Here is a 17,124-nt window from a genome sequence, read left to right as displayed (position 1 = left end):
GTAACACTCCCACCATTAATTCATAAATGTAAGATTTGCATGCATTTTGAAAATTCAACTTTTGTAATGTTGTTTGACCTAGATGTACATGATTTTGGTGATCAAGTGGCACCACTAGATTCATACTTACTACTACTAATTGGATATTTTTTTTGGAACCTCCACATTAATCGTCAGGGACGCACTAGAAAATAGATGAATTCTAGAAATTCTCGCAAAAATTAGAAATATTTAGATATCAGTTCGGTATAGTCAAACCATCATTAATAATAATAGCCATTGGATTCATTATATTTCTAATCATTACCACCTTTACTAATATGAAAATAATCTAAAATATCCCTCTAAATCTATATCTAAATTATCTACCTCTGCTGTTGTGAAAAATAAAGTAAAGCAACCATCTAGTCTCCATGTAAATTACCGACCCACGCCATTGTAATTTAATATACATTTTGTAGGCGGAGTGAGCAGCATCTGATGGCCTACCGATCTGCAAGACGTACAGCTGATGGAGGAGGGCATAATAATTGTGCATATTCATGCTAACTGAATCTCATAATAATGAATGGATCGGTCTGATCGCGCGGCAGTATGCATAACTGCTAGCTATAAATGTACGGCTGTCCGCAGCGATCATGTGATTAATCATATGTTGCATGCACGGCCCATTCATCAGGTACCGTAGTACATGGCCTACCACAGGTACCCCAGCTGCTAGTCCTGCCTCCATGCATGTTTTCAGCTGGGTTTCACTTTTACCCCAGGTTAAGTTACTTTTACAACTATCCCTTTTGTTTTAATATATAATCAGAATAATTAGAAGGGGCCTAATTATTTTACTGCCTGTTTTCTCAAAATAAAATAATTTTACTGCCTGCTCTCTGGCCGGGGGTCTGGGTATTACCACTATTACGACCCACAGGTTAATTTCTCATGTTAGATTCATCATCCATGTTATTTTTGTAGAGCAGCACGTCAATTTGTAGTAAGTATGTACCTCTGTTTTCATGTACTTGTTAGTTTTGACTTTCTTGACAAACTTTGGGCTGTAAGTATTATTGATTCCTGGTGGACAGATTTCATCATGAAAGGTTCTTATATATAACGCTGATCATCATCAGGTTGCACAATCTGAGAGGTCCGGATAACCGATGAATAATAATCATGATCATGGTGAAGTTATCGCGTTATGTAATTGAGTGGGTGATTGAGTTAGAAAGCACGTGAGACGGCCGCATATATTTGGTGAATGGTTCCTTAGATTCGCTCGGCTTCGTTGACTTTGGTACCGCGTTCTGTAGCGGTGTCAACCGTTAATCGACTGCCAATAATGCATACTCGGATGAAGCGAATCGATCACGATGATTTGATCTTTTCATCATGCATTGATCGAATGATCTATCAAATCCTTGGATTCTGTCCACGAACCGAGCGAGAAAGGTGGCAATAATAAAGCAAAGCATCAGAAACTATTTGAGATCAACATACAGTAACGCATACTATGTAGATGACGCTCTGATCCTGTGGACGACAGACACCTTGAAGCTAAGGAAATCCACACGAGGATCAACTACTTTTGGATGAGGGTAAGGCGTTCATCCCATCAAAACGCCACATCCAACCATGGAGGCCAGGACAGCCTCTTGACTAATAAAGAGAGAGACACTGTAACTAAGCTGCTGTTGAAGATGACACTCTCTTATGCACTGGATGGCCCGATGACTCATCTTAACATGGGCCACACACTGACTGATCTGAGGTACTTTTTCGCTTCTCTCTCTCTCTATATATATATATAAAATATAAAACTAGCTGAATCAGCAAGTGAGAACATCGCATGATATATCTAAACACTGATTGTAAAAAAAATGGCCTAGCTACTAGCTGGAAAAGAATTTTTTTTGCTTATTGGCAACCAAAGACAGAGAATGGTAAATGACTAAAAGTGATCAGTGACATATTTAAGCTTAACATCAAGGGGCACTTTCAGTGTATAGTACATGTGCTTAAACATTTAAGAGAAAGGAAAAGAAATTAAGGGGGACAAAAAGTGTGCTGGCTCGATTTGCTTTTCCCTCACCAAATCGATCCCAATCCTACAGTAGCACGCACTATAGCAGCAGCTAGCTCCTACTGGGCAGGCTACTACACTCTAGACGCTAGCCGGCGAGGATTCCTTTGGTGACCATGCACATGGAGCAGAGAGCGACACGACGACGGGCCAGCCGGTCACAGGCCCAGGCACGGAGACACGCTGGTGAACGGTGACGTGGGACAAGTACGAAACCAACCCACGATGCGTCACCTCGACACGACAGTTTCGAACCCTTTCGTGTTTCGTCGATCTCTGCTGCTCCTCCTCCAGTGTTGCTCTCTCTCTCTCTCTCTCTCTCTCTCTGTGTGTGTGTGTGTGTGTGCAATGATACGCTGCTGCACTGAACACTGCTGTGATCACTCTCTCATTTGCATATTTATAAAGATAATAAGCAAGTATATATATATATAAGTAATGTTGATGCATTATGTACATTGCTTATTAGCCTTGAATTGTTTGGAATAATAGTGCAGTGTGTGATTCGTTCTCGTGGGAACATATCACAGTCACTGCTGGATACGGTGTCCATGTCAGTTTCTGGCCGGCACCAGTTGATTGTTGTGCCGACGTGAATGCATGTATGCTGAGAACACAGTAGGCCCTTCTTCATTAACTTGCATAAGACCTGGCCGGACCGGATGTCTTTTCTTTTCCGTGGCAATAAATGGGATCACGAATTGGTCCATGAATGAAAGAATGTCCTCCACATGATGCCGCAAGTAGCGCCTGAGTTTTGTTGAGGGTGATTATCATATATAATGTATGAAAACAACTTCTCTTGCTCTAATCCATGTATCTGTAAAGTACCATGCATGCACGTGATTCAAAGAGATAGGCATGGCTAGCTACAGTCACATATATAGCATATAAGGAACAGATAATGATCACTGTTATATTAGATGATGGGTAATCGAATAAGAAGGTGGTTTCCTTCTCTGCTGACTATTTTTCGTTGGACAAATAAACCAAGAAGTAAAGGATTGCAGAAAGGAAAAATAAGAGTACAAATAAAACAAAAGCAAAAGTAAAATTATCTGTTACCGCTGTGATACCATGAACTTGTTTGTGGCACCACAAGGCCAGGCGAGGACACACCTTTTCTTCTTCTTCCTTTTCTGTTTATTAGAGGTCAACTATGCAATCAGTGTGTGCTAAAAGATCGAGCATTTCATGAGAAAGTTGACAAGGCACAATGCACATGATGGCGCAGGCAGGACCATCATACAGCAGGGGGGACGACGACGATCAAATCAAATCACTAAATAAATCAGACATAGTGAGAGGAATTATTGGGCGATCGAGCAGGTGCCGCAGCCTTAAGTAAGTTGTACGCTGGCCTGGGCTACTTGAGACCAGACTTTAATGAGCTAGCTCCAGGTACGACTCAGTTCATGGCCGACGGCGACGGCAGCTGCGCCCTCCGCCCACAAGTGTCGTCGTTCTGGACACCGGCCGGCCGCCACCGCCGCTGAATGCAACTTGCATGCTGCATTGCCCTGGACCAGCAGTGCGTGCATGCCACTCGCTTGCTTTATATATTCTTATACTAACCAACCTTGGCCAGCTGCAAAGCAATTCTCAAGGAGGAGCTACGAACTTGGCAAACGGCAAGTGAAAAGTGAAAGGATCAAAATGGCTGATCACCGTTACTGCTTTGGATGACGAACGGGTGCCCAAATCACGCGTGTACGTCTCTGTTTTTTCTTTTTTTTTCTTTTTTTTTTCTGAAAGAAGCGTGCACGTCTCCATCGTGACTGTCCTCTCCCTCTCTGAAGAAAACAGAGAGAGATGGAGGGAGGGAAAAGAAGCGAAGCGTGCACTGTTGGCGGTTTACTGGTGTTAGTGCAGTGTACTGTTTCCACTGTAGCAGCAGATGGAGGCACAAAGGATCCGAGCCCGAGCCGACTAGAGGCTCTCTCCGCTCTCTGTGGAGTCTGATCGAGTCCGGAACCTGCTGGCTGCAGATGGCGGCCCGGCCGGCCTCATGGACGCGACAGGGGACGCGTGCGTGCGTGACAGCACAGACGAGGAGGGGTAGAGGACGGAGGAAGACGAAGGCGGCTTTAGCTTTTTGCCGTTGGCGTGAGGGGTCACGTCACGTCGCCATTGACGCCTCCACTGTACGGTACTGCTGCTTCGCCAGGCCAGGTTTTCTGCTTCTGCTCGGCTGGGCTACCCGTCCGGGCCCACCGGACAAACGAAGCAGCGAGCCGCCCCTGCCCCGCCGCCCGCGCGCCCCTGCGCTGCCCGCCGCCCGGCCGCTGCTCGGCTGCTTCCTCCTGCGCCCGCGCGGAAGCCGGTGAAGATGCGGGCGTTGGCGACCGGGATGGAGGACGCTTCCTCTGTGCGGGACGTGGAGGTCGTTTTCCATTGCGCTACCGGATGCTACAGTATTCTCTAAAATAGTGAACAGAAGATTTTAGAGGAAGCCGGTGGAGATAGCCTCACCCCCTCACAGGCAGAGGCAGGAAGGCTCCCCGCGCGACACGGGCAGGGTCGGCCGCGACCTGGCCCTGGCCCTGGCCCTGCCTCCGGCTCCCTTCCCTTCCCTTCCTCTCCATTTCAAAGAGAGACAATCCAATCGACTTCAATCACGACGAATCGCACGTTCTTCAGATTGGCCCGTGGCGGCCTGCTGAAGACGAAAGCCCGAAAGCGGTCATCCATCAAGTTCCGCAGACACAAAGCACTAGTCTTAAGTCTTCAACTTCCAACAATGCTGGTACCACAACTGTTGACTATCTGGGCTGATTTTTTCCCCACTCATGTCAAGAGCCAAAATTTACCACCATCAATTACAGATGTTAAAAGGGGGGAAAAAGCTGGGATTTGTCTGGGAACTACAAGGATAAGTTATCACTCCCTCTGAACCCTACAACATCTAGGGTAAGAAACATGTATGATATCAGCCTACAACAGCCTTCCTGCGGTGCATTTCCACCTCATTCGGGACGCTGGAAACAGTACACCCCAAACTCTGGCCCTTCACTGTCAGGAACCAATACTATCTTCCGCCTCTATTTCTATCCCCTCTTCCTTTGCACCACAACTGTCCCCCAACCAATGAACTATACACTGTCCGGGACTGGGCTCAAAAATCGCCACTACCGCCACCTCAAGTTGGAACATCAGAATCTGTGTCTGTACCTGTAACTAAGCTATCCTCCTGTATCCTCCTGTAAAAAAGAACATAAGCTGCCGATGTCTTTATGCTGTCCTCTGTTATAGGACCCACATGACGATCATCGAAGTCATACCACCCCTTTTTCCTTTCATCCTGCAGCAAAGAAGAAAGCACTTCATAAGCACCACTACCTTACAGCTCAAAATATAAAACAAAAGCATTCACAAATGAGGGATCACAGTACACGGGCTTTTGCCAATGGTGTAAACGGATGCATCCTAAATCACTTTGGCACAAGCAGGGAGGAAGAGTACTTACATAAACATAAGCTGTATAGTGACCACCTCCCATGTTTCCATAGTGATTGCTGATAGCATACAGTCGGTAATTGTGGGGAACCTGTTGGCATCTGTGACCGATATACTTTGACAGGTCAAGATCATGAATTGGGAAGTCCACAAATGTCTCCAGCTTGTTTTTGGTGTACCGGCTGTATGAAAACCTTTTAAGGTGTATTATAAGGATTTCTGGTAACCTCCAAAGGTCTAGCTTCTTACTAGCCTGCCGATGCTCTTTGCAACCTGGGCAATACCTGTAAAATAGAAGAAACTCAGAAACAATCAACAGACAAGAATAACATTGCAGTTGTATTTCTGTAAGTTTAATCATCATTGCAACTACATTTTTTCTTTCTTTTTTCTTAAATTACAAGTGTTCCGAACAATGAGTCATTCTACTTCTAACAAACCTTTGGGAGCTGATGCTACAAAAGAGAACGAGAAAAAAAGTGATGAAAGAAAATTACCACATGTCTTCTGGGCCCAATGGTTCTTCCTTGATAAAAGCTTCCAGGCATGCATATAGAGAACATGTGTCCTGCGGTCTCCTTGAAAATAACACAGCTTTGTAAATCTCTGGAAGAGAATCCAAAGAACCAAGATTGTACTGCTCCAGTCCATCGTCCTGCCAACACACGACCACATGCAGACGCTTCAGCGGACCTTTCACTGTAATGGGTTGATCCATTTCTATCTTCATTCGTTGGTCCGGGAACCTCTCATTAGTCAGGAAAAATTGCATTGCATCTTCAGTCCCTGTTTCATCCTCAAGAGTATTGTTGTTTAAGCTGGTTTGCTCTGAGGTATCAGTGCTCATATTGGTATCTGCAGTGTCATTAGCTAGACTGCTCTCGCCAATTCTTTGATCTGCATCTGAAACATCATCGTTTGATACTCTGAATGGAGTCATAACCTTCAGGAAAAGGTTGCAGATAGTACTTCCAGTTACTGTATCATCAGGAAGGCTTGACACGAGTGGGGTGCCAAAAGTCTTCCATGACTTCCTGCCAAAACTGGAGATGGACGACCTACGTATCAAAGATGTTGATTTTGTTATAAGAAGAGCTCTTCACATATTTCCTAACCAAAAAAGTGGGGAAATAATGATGAACATATCTTGGTGCAGATTCATTAAACTTTCAACATTATGTATTTGATTGATATGCACATCATAGAAATTGCAAAGATTTTACTTACTCCATACGCTGGCTTCTGAAGACCACAATAGGAGCATCTTCACTGTCTTTTGGAAGTCTATATGCAACCAAACGATCTCCGTCTCTAATCAAGGAGATGACTTCAGAAGGTTCATCCAAGTACCGGATAATGGAATTATTGTATACCTACATGTTGATCATCAAACAGTAAGGAAATGTGCTGGGCATGTTTAGCAGCTTTTGCAATGACAATAATACTGAATGAAAATAATGAATACCTCAGCAACCAGGAGGCGCTCATCGTCTCGCAACGAACAAGCGTTGCTTAATGCATTGATAAGGGTCCTCGTATCTCCAGATTTTGGCACACTGACAGTGTAAGGAGATGGCCCAGTAGTCCCGTCAGTGCTGAAGACAGTTATTGTCATTGTTCTCATCGTTGTTGAAGGCAGGGGCAAAGATAAATACATAAACGGGTCAAATGTTACAGAAACTTTCTTGCATATAGGGCAGACTAACGTTGACTTGTATTGGCCCTGTCATTGAAGCACCAAAGAAAATCAATAAAAGCTCAAAGAACATACATACATAGGAAAAAGCAACCGTCGCCCTATGCACATTTGTAACACTACAGAAATAATGGGCATGATATATCTCAGAGCCTGCACAGAAATTACACGTGACAAAAAGGGGTTATGTTTTTGTCCAGCCTATATCATGTCTGCCCACCAGAATAACAGCTATTGATGTATAAGTGCCATCAACTAATTAAATGTATCAGGAGAAGTTCTTGTAAACAACAAGAAGTCTACAGAGGGTGTTCATATATTATATTCAGACCCAAGGACTCATAATCTCCATGTCTGTTCAAGGCCAAAGGTAAATAAATTGAGAGAACGCCATGCTTGCTTTGGAATGTGCATGTCTTGAAAATAGGGACACTACACACATTAATAACTAACCTGGCAGATATCAACTATGATAGAATCATTTCGGGCTAAATGGTTGCCCCAGTACTCATCTGCAACCTCTTCATCCGGACGACCATCTGAATCTTTTGCTTTGGAATATGGTTTACATTTAACACGATTCAAATCTTCATGGAGTCCATCCAATAAGAAAGCAAGTAGCTCCTACATACAGCACATAAACCTAATCTGAGAAACGCTCCATTGGCATCGCAAATCATTTTAGGAAACTAAACAAGTAGTATACAAATTATTGCTAAAAAGTCAAGTAACTAAAAACAAATTCCCAAGAAATAAAAATCACCCTTTATAAATACCATAAGTCTTGGATATTGTAAGCCACCAACACGATGGGCGCATTATCCACATCTTGGGGTTCAGGCTACTTAATCATGAAGCCAATATTGGTAGGATCAATTGGCTATAGCCAGCTATGGCATAGGGCTCAGTTTAGAAAATATTTTGGGAGTGTGTGTTTTAGAGTTGAGATATCAATGTCTTTTCAAAAGTGAAAAAAGCCAACTAACCTGTGAATCATGTTGGTTAAAGCCACTGAATTGGGGGGCAAAGCGTGCAAGTTTGGCCTTGAATTGGCGTGGCGCGACTGGGGTTCTGTCAATAGCCCATAGCTTCCTCAACAAAGCGCCAAATGCATATGCGAGCTCCCCCTATTTGAAAAACATTTTCCAATTGAGTTAAAGAGAAAAAAAATCCAATTCCAGTTATAAATAAACTATATTAACTGAAAAAAGAACTTTGGCGTACCTTCATCCCCAGTGGATTATGTGTGTTTATTTCTTTACAGAAATCGCCAAGAAAATAGTCGACCAGCTTTGAAGTATGAGCCAAGCATTGGACTGCACTGTTCATAAAACATGTGTTTCCAAGATTATCTAATCCTGTTAAACCAGAGCCAACTTGCTTAGAGCTTACACTTGATGAATCCAGATCCATGTCTGTGATACTGCCATTGTTAAAAACCGAACCACGCAATGTCAATGCTAACCCATCTCTCTTCCCATCAGCACCATTGGCCACAGGTTTTGACAAATCATAAATGTGTATTTCTAGAGGCATCTGAAAATATTAAATAAAGTATAAGCAACATATACTACAAAAGTGCACACTATATGAGAGATACAATCACAAGTGAAGCTGAACGAAGCTAAGTTCAAATAAATACAAGCTGGATAATCTCAGAAAACAACAGGGAGATCAAGTTCACTCTGATTAAGATGGCAAAAACCTAGTCATATTATCATATATAGCTCTGCAATGGGTAAAAGCCACCAATAAAATGTATGTGGTTGACAGCTAACATATACGCACCAAATAAGGAAACAATGCATACTTGCAAAATATAACTCATGCACTAGTCATACAACCTTCCTAGTTTACACTGGAATCATACAACTCTATATTTTCTTATATGATTTACAACTTCTAACATGTTAGGAAGCCAAAAGAAGTGTACAACTTTCAAGAATGCGGAAGAAAATTTGTATGGACAAACTAAAGGTCAAGTAGCTGGACAGAGACACAAAACGCAAGTACATAATGAGCTGAGTGCACCTTTTCTTTAAGGCATGCTGGCCCTTTCTTTTGGGCTCTAGAACATGAATCCTTAGTACATGGAACTTTACAAGAACATCAAGAAAGCTAAGAGAGAAATTGAAGGGACCATCCATACTCAGTATATGAGACAACTAACTCATTGGAAATGGGTTAAATAAGCAAAAGGAGATTTTGATAATATTAATTATAGAGGCACTAATTTAACTGATTATGTCTACTTCAGAAGATACGTTGGCACTTGACTACATGCCTACATAAACTTTCAGCAGCAAGTGGTAAGCGGAACTAAATTAATGAGGGGGGGAAATCATCATCGACATTTTATGCGAGAAAAGCTCAAAGTACCTATTAGAACAATACAATCCCATAAAATTTATAGCAGTATGCAATAAGATGAAAGACTGAATGGAGAAGATACCTCATGATCTGCAGATTTTGAGTCATGGGGCATTTGGTTCCATGCATTCATCAATATGTATGTTGTTCGCCCAGAGAAATCCCATATGTGAACCTAATACAAATGAACATGCAATTAGAGGGGAAACCTCAGGAATCTGCCATAACTAAGTGTGTAAAAGGATTGTCAGAAAAATACCGGTTCAGAGTCTGCAGTCAGAATCTTGTTTGCTCTTCTAAAGTTCTCTGAAGAGTTGTCCTGATATGTCAAAGTTAATATATATTAGCAAACATCATCCTTAAAAAAAGAACAGTTGGTAAACGAGCTTCTTATGAAACCCCTCTTCTAAACTAAAAGAATAGAGCAGAATGTAAGCAATGTACCTTTTTGCCGATCTTCACTGTAAGTGCATTATCTTGGGTGACTGAGACTCTTAGCATTATAGGGTAAATATTTACTGAGCCATCTTCAGTAAGGGAAGAATTTTTGCCCATGGACTTGGCAGAATCTATATGCCTATGTGAAAAAATTAAGGTAAGCTGTGCTGAAGGAAAGAAAATAGAGAATCATCATATAAACAAAATACATGAAAACTATACCCAGGCAGCTGAGCATATAATTCAAAGACCTTTAGCCTTAACTATCAAATGCAGCACTGCATAACATGAAAAGGGTTTCTCCCATTCAGAAATATATGTTTCAACGGTTTTAAAATTAAGAAAAACGTTCCCAAAGTTAGCACCAGATTTCTTTCTCTAAGCCATCCCACCTGATGAAAGCCTCAAAGTAACACGAAATTTATTGCTCTGTGTTGATTGAGGCTTTAGTGCATTCCAATCAAGGTAATATAAACTTTGAAGCAGCCATCGGCTATTAATCCCACATAAAGCTTCAAGGAGAATCTCCATAAGAAGTTGTGTTTAAATTGATCGCATCAAACACGTGTGGATGAACCAAGGCTTTATAGCACAGTTCAGAAAAAAAAGAAAAGGAAAAGGAATCTAGATTCTAGGATTGCAGTATGGTCTCCATATGGTAGCTAATATTTGTGTGTCTTTACAGAGAACGATCTGTTGAAGCAAATATGGCACCGTCAGTAAGGACGCGGACACTTAATAGCCCATAATAGGCCGTTATAGTTTCCATGGACTTTCCAAGGAAGACAAGGGGCACCACCTCCAGTGCTCACCATGCTTGAATGCAATCCATGAATAAATGCACAAAACTAAATGACTGTGCGCAGGAGCCGTTACTACAAAGTCGGTGAGTTGAATCCATCCACGTAGGGCCATAGGTAATACCAGAAAACAGCTCACTGGCGCGTGAACGGCATGTCGGCATGCACAGCAAACAATCATCAGTGGCACTTACACATATAAAAGAACCTATCCACACTCATTTTCAGCAGCAAGTGCAGCACTTCATAATGACTCCAACATAGAACCGCGACCGAATTGCACCGCGGTATCACTCTGTTAGAATCACAGATATCTGCTACCAACTAGGCCCTGGCCACACATGTGCATCGGATACCAGCCGATCATCCTACGCATTGTTGTCTATTCAACACTTCAAAAGTACTCAACATAGGATCGCAATATTCAATGCACCGGGTCGCACAGCGGGTTTACTGTTGCAATGCAGAATCGCAAACGGCTACTACCTACAGTACCTAGGCCCTGCCCAGACATCTGCGTCAGATACAAGCTGATCACCCTACGCATTGCTGTCCGCTACTACCACACAAGCAGCTCCTCCGAAACAAATCTCGCGGGGCATAGAACAGCACACCCTACCGAACGACCATCCAAGGAACAGAAGAAGAATGAGAAGCACGGAGCGGGGGATGCCAGTCTCACCAGTCCCGCGCCTTGGTGAAGAGGTCGGCGGCGAGGAGCGCGTAGCTCCTCCCCTGCGAGGCGCCGGGCGCCTGCTGGTGGAGGAGGTCGTCCGCGCGGCGGAGGGTGTAGGCCTGGTCGGAGACGAAGATGCTGAGCACCCTCATGCCGTAGGAGGTCGGCCCCGCTGGCGCGGCCGCGTAGGGCAGCCCGGCCGCCTCGATCGCCGCGCCGTCCTGCGCCTCCTTCCACCACCTGCGCGCGTCCGACCGCATCGGCATCTCGTCAGCCAGCGAGGGGGGCGGCGGGGCCCGATCGGGGACCGGGCTAGGGTTAGGGCTGCGCTCACCTGCGGGGCACGAGGAAGACGCGGTCGTCCTCCTCATCGGCGGGCGCGGGCCCGGGCGGGGGCGGAGGCGGAGGCGGAGGCGGGGGAGCAGGATCCGGGTCCGGGGCGTCGGTGTCCCCAGCGGCGGCTGGGGGCGGCTGGTCCGGGGGCGCGGGCATTGCGGCCCGAGCTCCGCGGCGGGGGGCGGGGGGCGTGCGGGATTGGGATCGTCGTCGGGGGCGGGGCGGCTGGAAACGGAAGGCGGGAGAGGAAGAGGGCTCTGCGCCTCTGCTGATGATGAGGGCGGAGCCGCCGGAGAGCTAGCCAAGTCCCAAGTGAGATCGATCTGTGGTCTGGTCCGGTCGGATCGGATCGGATCGGATCGGTGTCGAGATGGATCCACGATAGCCAAGAGGAGTCGGGCCCGCGTGTCAGCCTCCCTTGCAGCACGCCCTGCGAGTCAAAGAGTCGGTGTTGGTTACACTCAGAAAGAGTTAGGCCCCGTTTAGATCCTTTCCAAATTCCAAATTTTTACACTCTCTCTCCATCACATTAATTTTAGGATACATGCATGGAATAGTAAATGTATGTAAAAAAAATAACTAATTGCACAGTTTAATTGTACATCACGAGACGAATCTTTTAAACCTAGTTAGTCCATGATTAGATAAAATTTGTCAAATACAAACGAAAACGCTACAGTAGCAAAAAGTTCCAAATATTATAAAGATTTGGGATCTAAACACCCCCTTAGTGCTGGCGCAAGATACAAGTAGTTCTAGCTGCCGTGGCGTGACGTGATTGGGCTCCTAATTCCTGATGACGCGGCTGTCTGGCTGGCTCTGTGCCCGCAGGATGCCAACCGGGCCAACAACCAACAGGCTCGCGATGATTTGAGATAGGCCCACGGAGAGAGCTGGACGACGACGACGGCGGGGGGATCGGAGACGCCTAGGGTTTTGGGCCGGGACATATACAAAGAGTTCGACCTCTCCAAAAAGACCTTTCCATCTATTTTCTTCACTACTACCTATCTTCCTAACAATTTTTCTTCACTATTATCAGAGTAACAACGCAAGCAGGACTTGAACAAGCTCTTTTATATAATACGCCGATAAACAGAATTACAATGCCTACTTAGATCTTATAGGACGCATGGCATGAGAACCGGCAAAGAGCCATGAAAGCTGACACTACTTTATGCCGAGTTGCATGAAGGCTGCAGTACTGAACCCTCCCCCAACCCCACAATGCAACTTATTCATCCAATCATCCCTTAGGCATGTATCGCTGCAACGAGGCATTGCGAGCGCGCGTGAGTGATGAAATTACATGCACGTACATGGGCCAGAGGCTACCTGAATTTAACCAAGCCGAACGCTAGGCACACACTGGGGTTTAAGCTCCAGCCGACCCACCCTCCACTCGCTACTCTAGCGAGGATGAGGATGCGGCCGACAGGAATCGAACCTGGGCTGGGTAGCTCCCACTCTAAAAAGAGCTAACCATCCGAGCTGACCCCCGCTCCCAAATTACATGCACGTACAAACGAGTAATAACCAAATGCATGCATGAAGGGTGAATGAATAGAATCTGCATGGACGAGCAATGAAATTAAATCGCATGAAGGCCGGCATGCAGCCCTGATAGATAGATAAGGTTGCCTCGCTACAGCAAGAAATAAAAAGATCGAGTTAACTGGTTCTCTCTGCCTACAGCTAGCCTAGTCGCTCCTAGCTAGCTGTGCTCAGGCTTGTGCGCACCGCCAACCAGCATAGCTCATGGCCGACAACCGCCGCGACGAGGAGGAGGAGGTCGAGTTCGAGGCGATCACTTTCCGAGGATGTGGGTATCCATTTCACCGATCGATTTGCTTGCCCGTGCCTTGCGCTTGTGTGCGCGCGGCTAGCTAGCTTGTTGCTTCGACGAATTGTTCGTCATCAGTTCAACTCCTTGCATTGGCTCTGTTCTGTTGCAGTACCAGCTCCCGGACCCTCATCAGGACTTCGACCCCCCGGGGTTGGCGAGGTGAAGGATATCAACCAGTCCCTGCCAGGCTACTACAGCAGCAGGGCGCCCATGGTGAACAAGATTCGCCATCATAAGGCGGTCCTTGCCAAGGGGTACCGCCGCTGGATCTTTGAAGAAAGGAAGCGTAAGAATATTGGCCTGGTTTCTGTTCTCGATCCGGGGCAACATGCTGCTGAGCACTGCGCACAACGTACGATTGCAGCTAAGCAAAGTGAATTTATTTTCTGTTGTAGGCCTGCTGGCTGAGCTTAGGACAATGAGGGACGGCGACGATGGTGTCAGCACATGGATTAAGAAGATCAAGAAGCTGGAGGGTGTCCCTTTCGAGATGCCTGTGGTGCTCAAGGACGCCATCACTAATCTCCTCCGCGTCCCCCTCGTCGTTCTAAGAAGGCTGTCGTCGTAGTCGCCGCAACCCTTGTTAGCTAGTTTCAGATAAGCCTAGCACGTTTTACGTTTTCAGTTCTGCATGTTTGCATGTTTGCTTTGACACGTTCCTGCACGCCACGAGCTCCGATCGTTGTGGACGCCGTGCGCACGTTCTAGGGGACGCGTTCATGCGCCGGGTCGTGGGGATGGACACGAACGGTAGGCGGCGCAAGAATCGCTCCAACTGCATGTAACTCAGCTACGAATAAAGAGTGAAAAAACACCAAAAAAGCTGCAGCTTGATCGCAGCGCAAATCTCTCGCGTCTTGCTCGTTCCAGTTCGTTCACCAGAGTTCACGCGCGTTCCCGATCGCGTTCTCGCTCCGTCGCTATCGCCTCGTCTGCTACCGCACACCGCCGGCCACCGTAGCAAGCTAGTGCAAGTCACCGGAGCTAACAATTGGTATCAGAGCCGTGTTCGCATCCAGGAGATGTCCGCGCCGCCCGAGAGAACCTCTGCGTCGCCGGTGCGCCGATGACACGCTCGGTCACCGGTGTGCAGGAACCGACGGCCACAAGAAGGAAGGGAGATCGTGGTGGAGCGCATCGTCGAGCGGACGGCCGTCTCCGGTCCGACCAACTACCCCACGCTCACGCGAACCAACTACAACGATTGGTCCCTGCTCATGAAGATCAAGATGCAGGCGCGCAATCTGTGGGAGGCAGTTGATCCCGGCGACGTCGAGGTCCAGCTCGACCGCATGGCACTCGACGCCATATGCAGTGCCGTTCCAACCGAGATGATCTCCACTCTGGCGACCAAGGCAACGGCAAGGGAGGCGTGGGAGTGCGTGAAGACCATGCGTATCGGCGACGAACACATTCGCAAGTCAACTGCCCAGAAGCTGCGGCGCGAGTACGAGCTACTCGCGCTCCGCGACGGCGAGGTGATCGAAGACTTCGCCATGTGCCTCACCGGCCTCGTCAACCAACTGGCGACCCTCGGCGACCCGGAGCCCGAAGACAAGGTCGTGCAAAAGTATCTTCGCGTTGCACGGCCACGGTACAAGCAGTTGGTACTCGCCATCGAGATGCTGCTCGACGTCACCACGCTCACGGTGGAGGAGATAACCGGACGCCTAAAGGCCGCAAAGGAAGAAGATGAGGAGCCTGGCCAGAAGCCATTATCCGTCGGTGGTAAGCTTTATTACACTGAGGACCAATGGCTTGACAGGTACAGGAAGAAGGAACAAGAGTCCAACCGCGGCGGTGCCGGTTCAAGTAACCGAGGGAAGCGCCGCGGTGGTGGAAAGGGACGCGGGAACGGCGCCGGCAGATCCAACACCGTTGATGGCGCTGGCGGTTCCAAGCCCCGCAACGACGACAAGTGCAAGAACTGTGGGAAGGGAGGCCATTGGGCGAAGGAGTGCAGGAGCAGACTGCGCGATGAAGCCCGAGCACAGGCAAACGTGGCACAGGACGATGAACCTACGCTGCTCCTGATCCATGGTGGTCAGGCGCTCGCCGTCACGTCCTCGGCTTTGTCCCCGTCGTCCAACGCCATGAAGGCCGCATCTGCAACGCCTACGTCCACTCCTGAGGTGGATGCTCATGCTGCTGTGCCGGTTCTACATCAACAACACCGGAACAGCAGCGCCCCGGCGACCAAGCCGATCCATCTTGTCGAAGCCAAGGTGTTCGCCACGTTCGCGGACAAGAGTGACGACCCCGGGCGCTGGATCCTCGACACTGGCGCCTCCAACCATATGACGGGTGTTCGTGGCGCGTTCGTGGACCTCGACACGGGGATCACCGGAACCGTTGGGATGGCTCGGTGATCAACATTGAAGGGTGTGGAACGATCCTGTTCCAGTGCAAGAACGGCGAGCACAAGGCGCTCGCGAACACCTACTTCATACCGCGCCTCAACGCCAACATCATAAGTGTTGGCCAGCTCGACGAGAACGGCTTCAAGATCCAGATCGAGGATGGTGTGATGAGGGTGCACGACGAAGATCGGTGCCTGCTGGCCAAGATCCACCGCAGCGCCGGGAGACTTTACGTGCTCGACATCAACCTTGCACGTCCTGTCTGCGTGGCCGCGCACGCCGGGGAGGACGCTTGGCGTTGGCACGCCAGGTTCGGCCATATCAATTTTGGGGCACTGAGGAAGATGGCGCGTGAAGGTCTGGTCCGTGGCATGCCGCTGATCTCGCAGGTCGAACAAGTGTGTGAAGCCTGCTTGGCCGGGAAACATCGTCGAGCACCTTTTCCCCGGCAAGTGATGGCGCGCACCACTCGGCCACTGGAGCTCCTCCATGGTGACCTATGCGGTCTCATCACCCCTGCGACACCAAGCGGTAACCGATACATACTCCTCCTCGTGGATGATTATTCACGCTACATGTGGCTCACCTTGTTGCCAAGTAAGGACGGGGCTGCGCTGGCCATTCGTCGTGTTCAGGCCGCCGCCGAGCGCAAGAGCGGGCACCAACTTGTGGCGCTGCGCACGGACTGGGGTGGCGAGTTCACGTCGCAAACCTGACGGCATACTGCGCTGACCTCGGCATCCATCGTCAACACTCGGCTCCGTACACCCCCCAACAGAATGGGGTTGTCGAGCGCCGGAATCAAACCGTGCACGCCACGGCCAGGAGCATGATGAAGGCAAAGAAGCTCCCCGGCAAGTTCTGGGGGGAGGCGGTCACAAATGCTGTTTATGTGTTGAACAGGGCCACGACGAAGGGAAATGAGGGGGGCAAAACACCTTATGAGCTCTGGACGGGGTGCACTCCGGCAGTGCACCATCTCAGGGCGTTTGGGTGTGTCGCCCACGTCAAGGTGATGGCGCCCCATCTCAAGAAGCTGGACAACCGCAGCAAGCCGATGATCTTCGTCGGC

At 47.8% G+C, this 17,124-nt stretch overlaps 1 protein-coding gene across 1 annotated transcript; it reads right to left on the bottom strand.

The window, feature by feature from the left end:
• Positions 1–4,800: 4,800 nt before the first annotated feature.
• LOC112886579 (ubiquitin carboxyl-terminal hydrolase 8-like) lies at positions 4,801–12,218 on the bottom strand. Its single transcript, XM_025952527.1, has 13 exons — positions 11,845–12,218; positions 11,517–11,750; positions 10,041–10,173; positions 9,856–9,915; positions 9,679–9,771; positions 8,451–8,762; positions 8,213–8,353; positions 7,680–7,850; positions 6,996–7,253; positions 6,758–6,903; positions 6,028–6,588; positions 5,541–5,814; positions 4,801–5,375 (listed from the first exon to the last, which is right to left on the bottom strand). The coding sequence occupies exons 1-13, from the start codon at positions 12,000–12,002 to the stop codon at positions 5,214–5,216; spliced, it is 2,703 nt and encodes a 900-aa protein (XP_025808312.1). The 5' UTR covers positions 12,003–12,218; the 3' UTR covers positions 4,801–5,213.
• Between the last annotated feature and the right edge of the window lie 4,906 nt (positions 12,219–17,124).

The sequence above is a fragment of the Panicum hallii genome, chromosome 3, assembly GCF_002211085.1.
Source record: "Panicum hallii strain FIL2 chromosome 3, PHallii_v3.1, whole genome shotgun sequence".
NCBI lineage: Eukaryota > Viridiplantae > Streptophyta > Magnoliopsida > Poales > Poaceae > Panicum > Panicum hallii.
Note: the sequence above shows the minus strand (reverse complement) of the source record. Positions and strands in the feature narration are given on the sequence as shown.

Coding starts and splice junctions, on each gene's coding strand:
- LOC112886579 (XM_025952527.1), bottom strand. CDS start 12,002: ATGCCCGCGCCCCCGGACCAGCCGCCCCCAGCCGCCGCTGGGGACACC. Junction 8,354..8,450: donor ATAATCCACTGGGGATGAAG/GTACGCCAAAGT, acceptor TTTTTCAAATAG/GGGGAGCTCGCATATGCATT. Junction 5,815..6,027: donor TTGGGCCCAGAAGACATGTG/GTAATTTTCTTT, acceptor TCTATTTTACAG/GTATTGCCCAGGTTGCAAAG.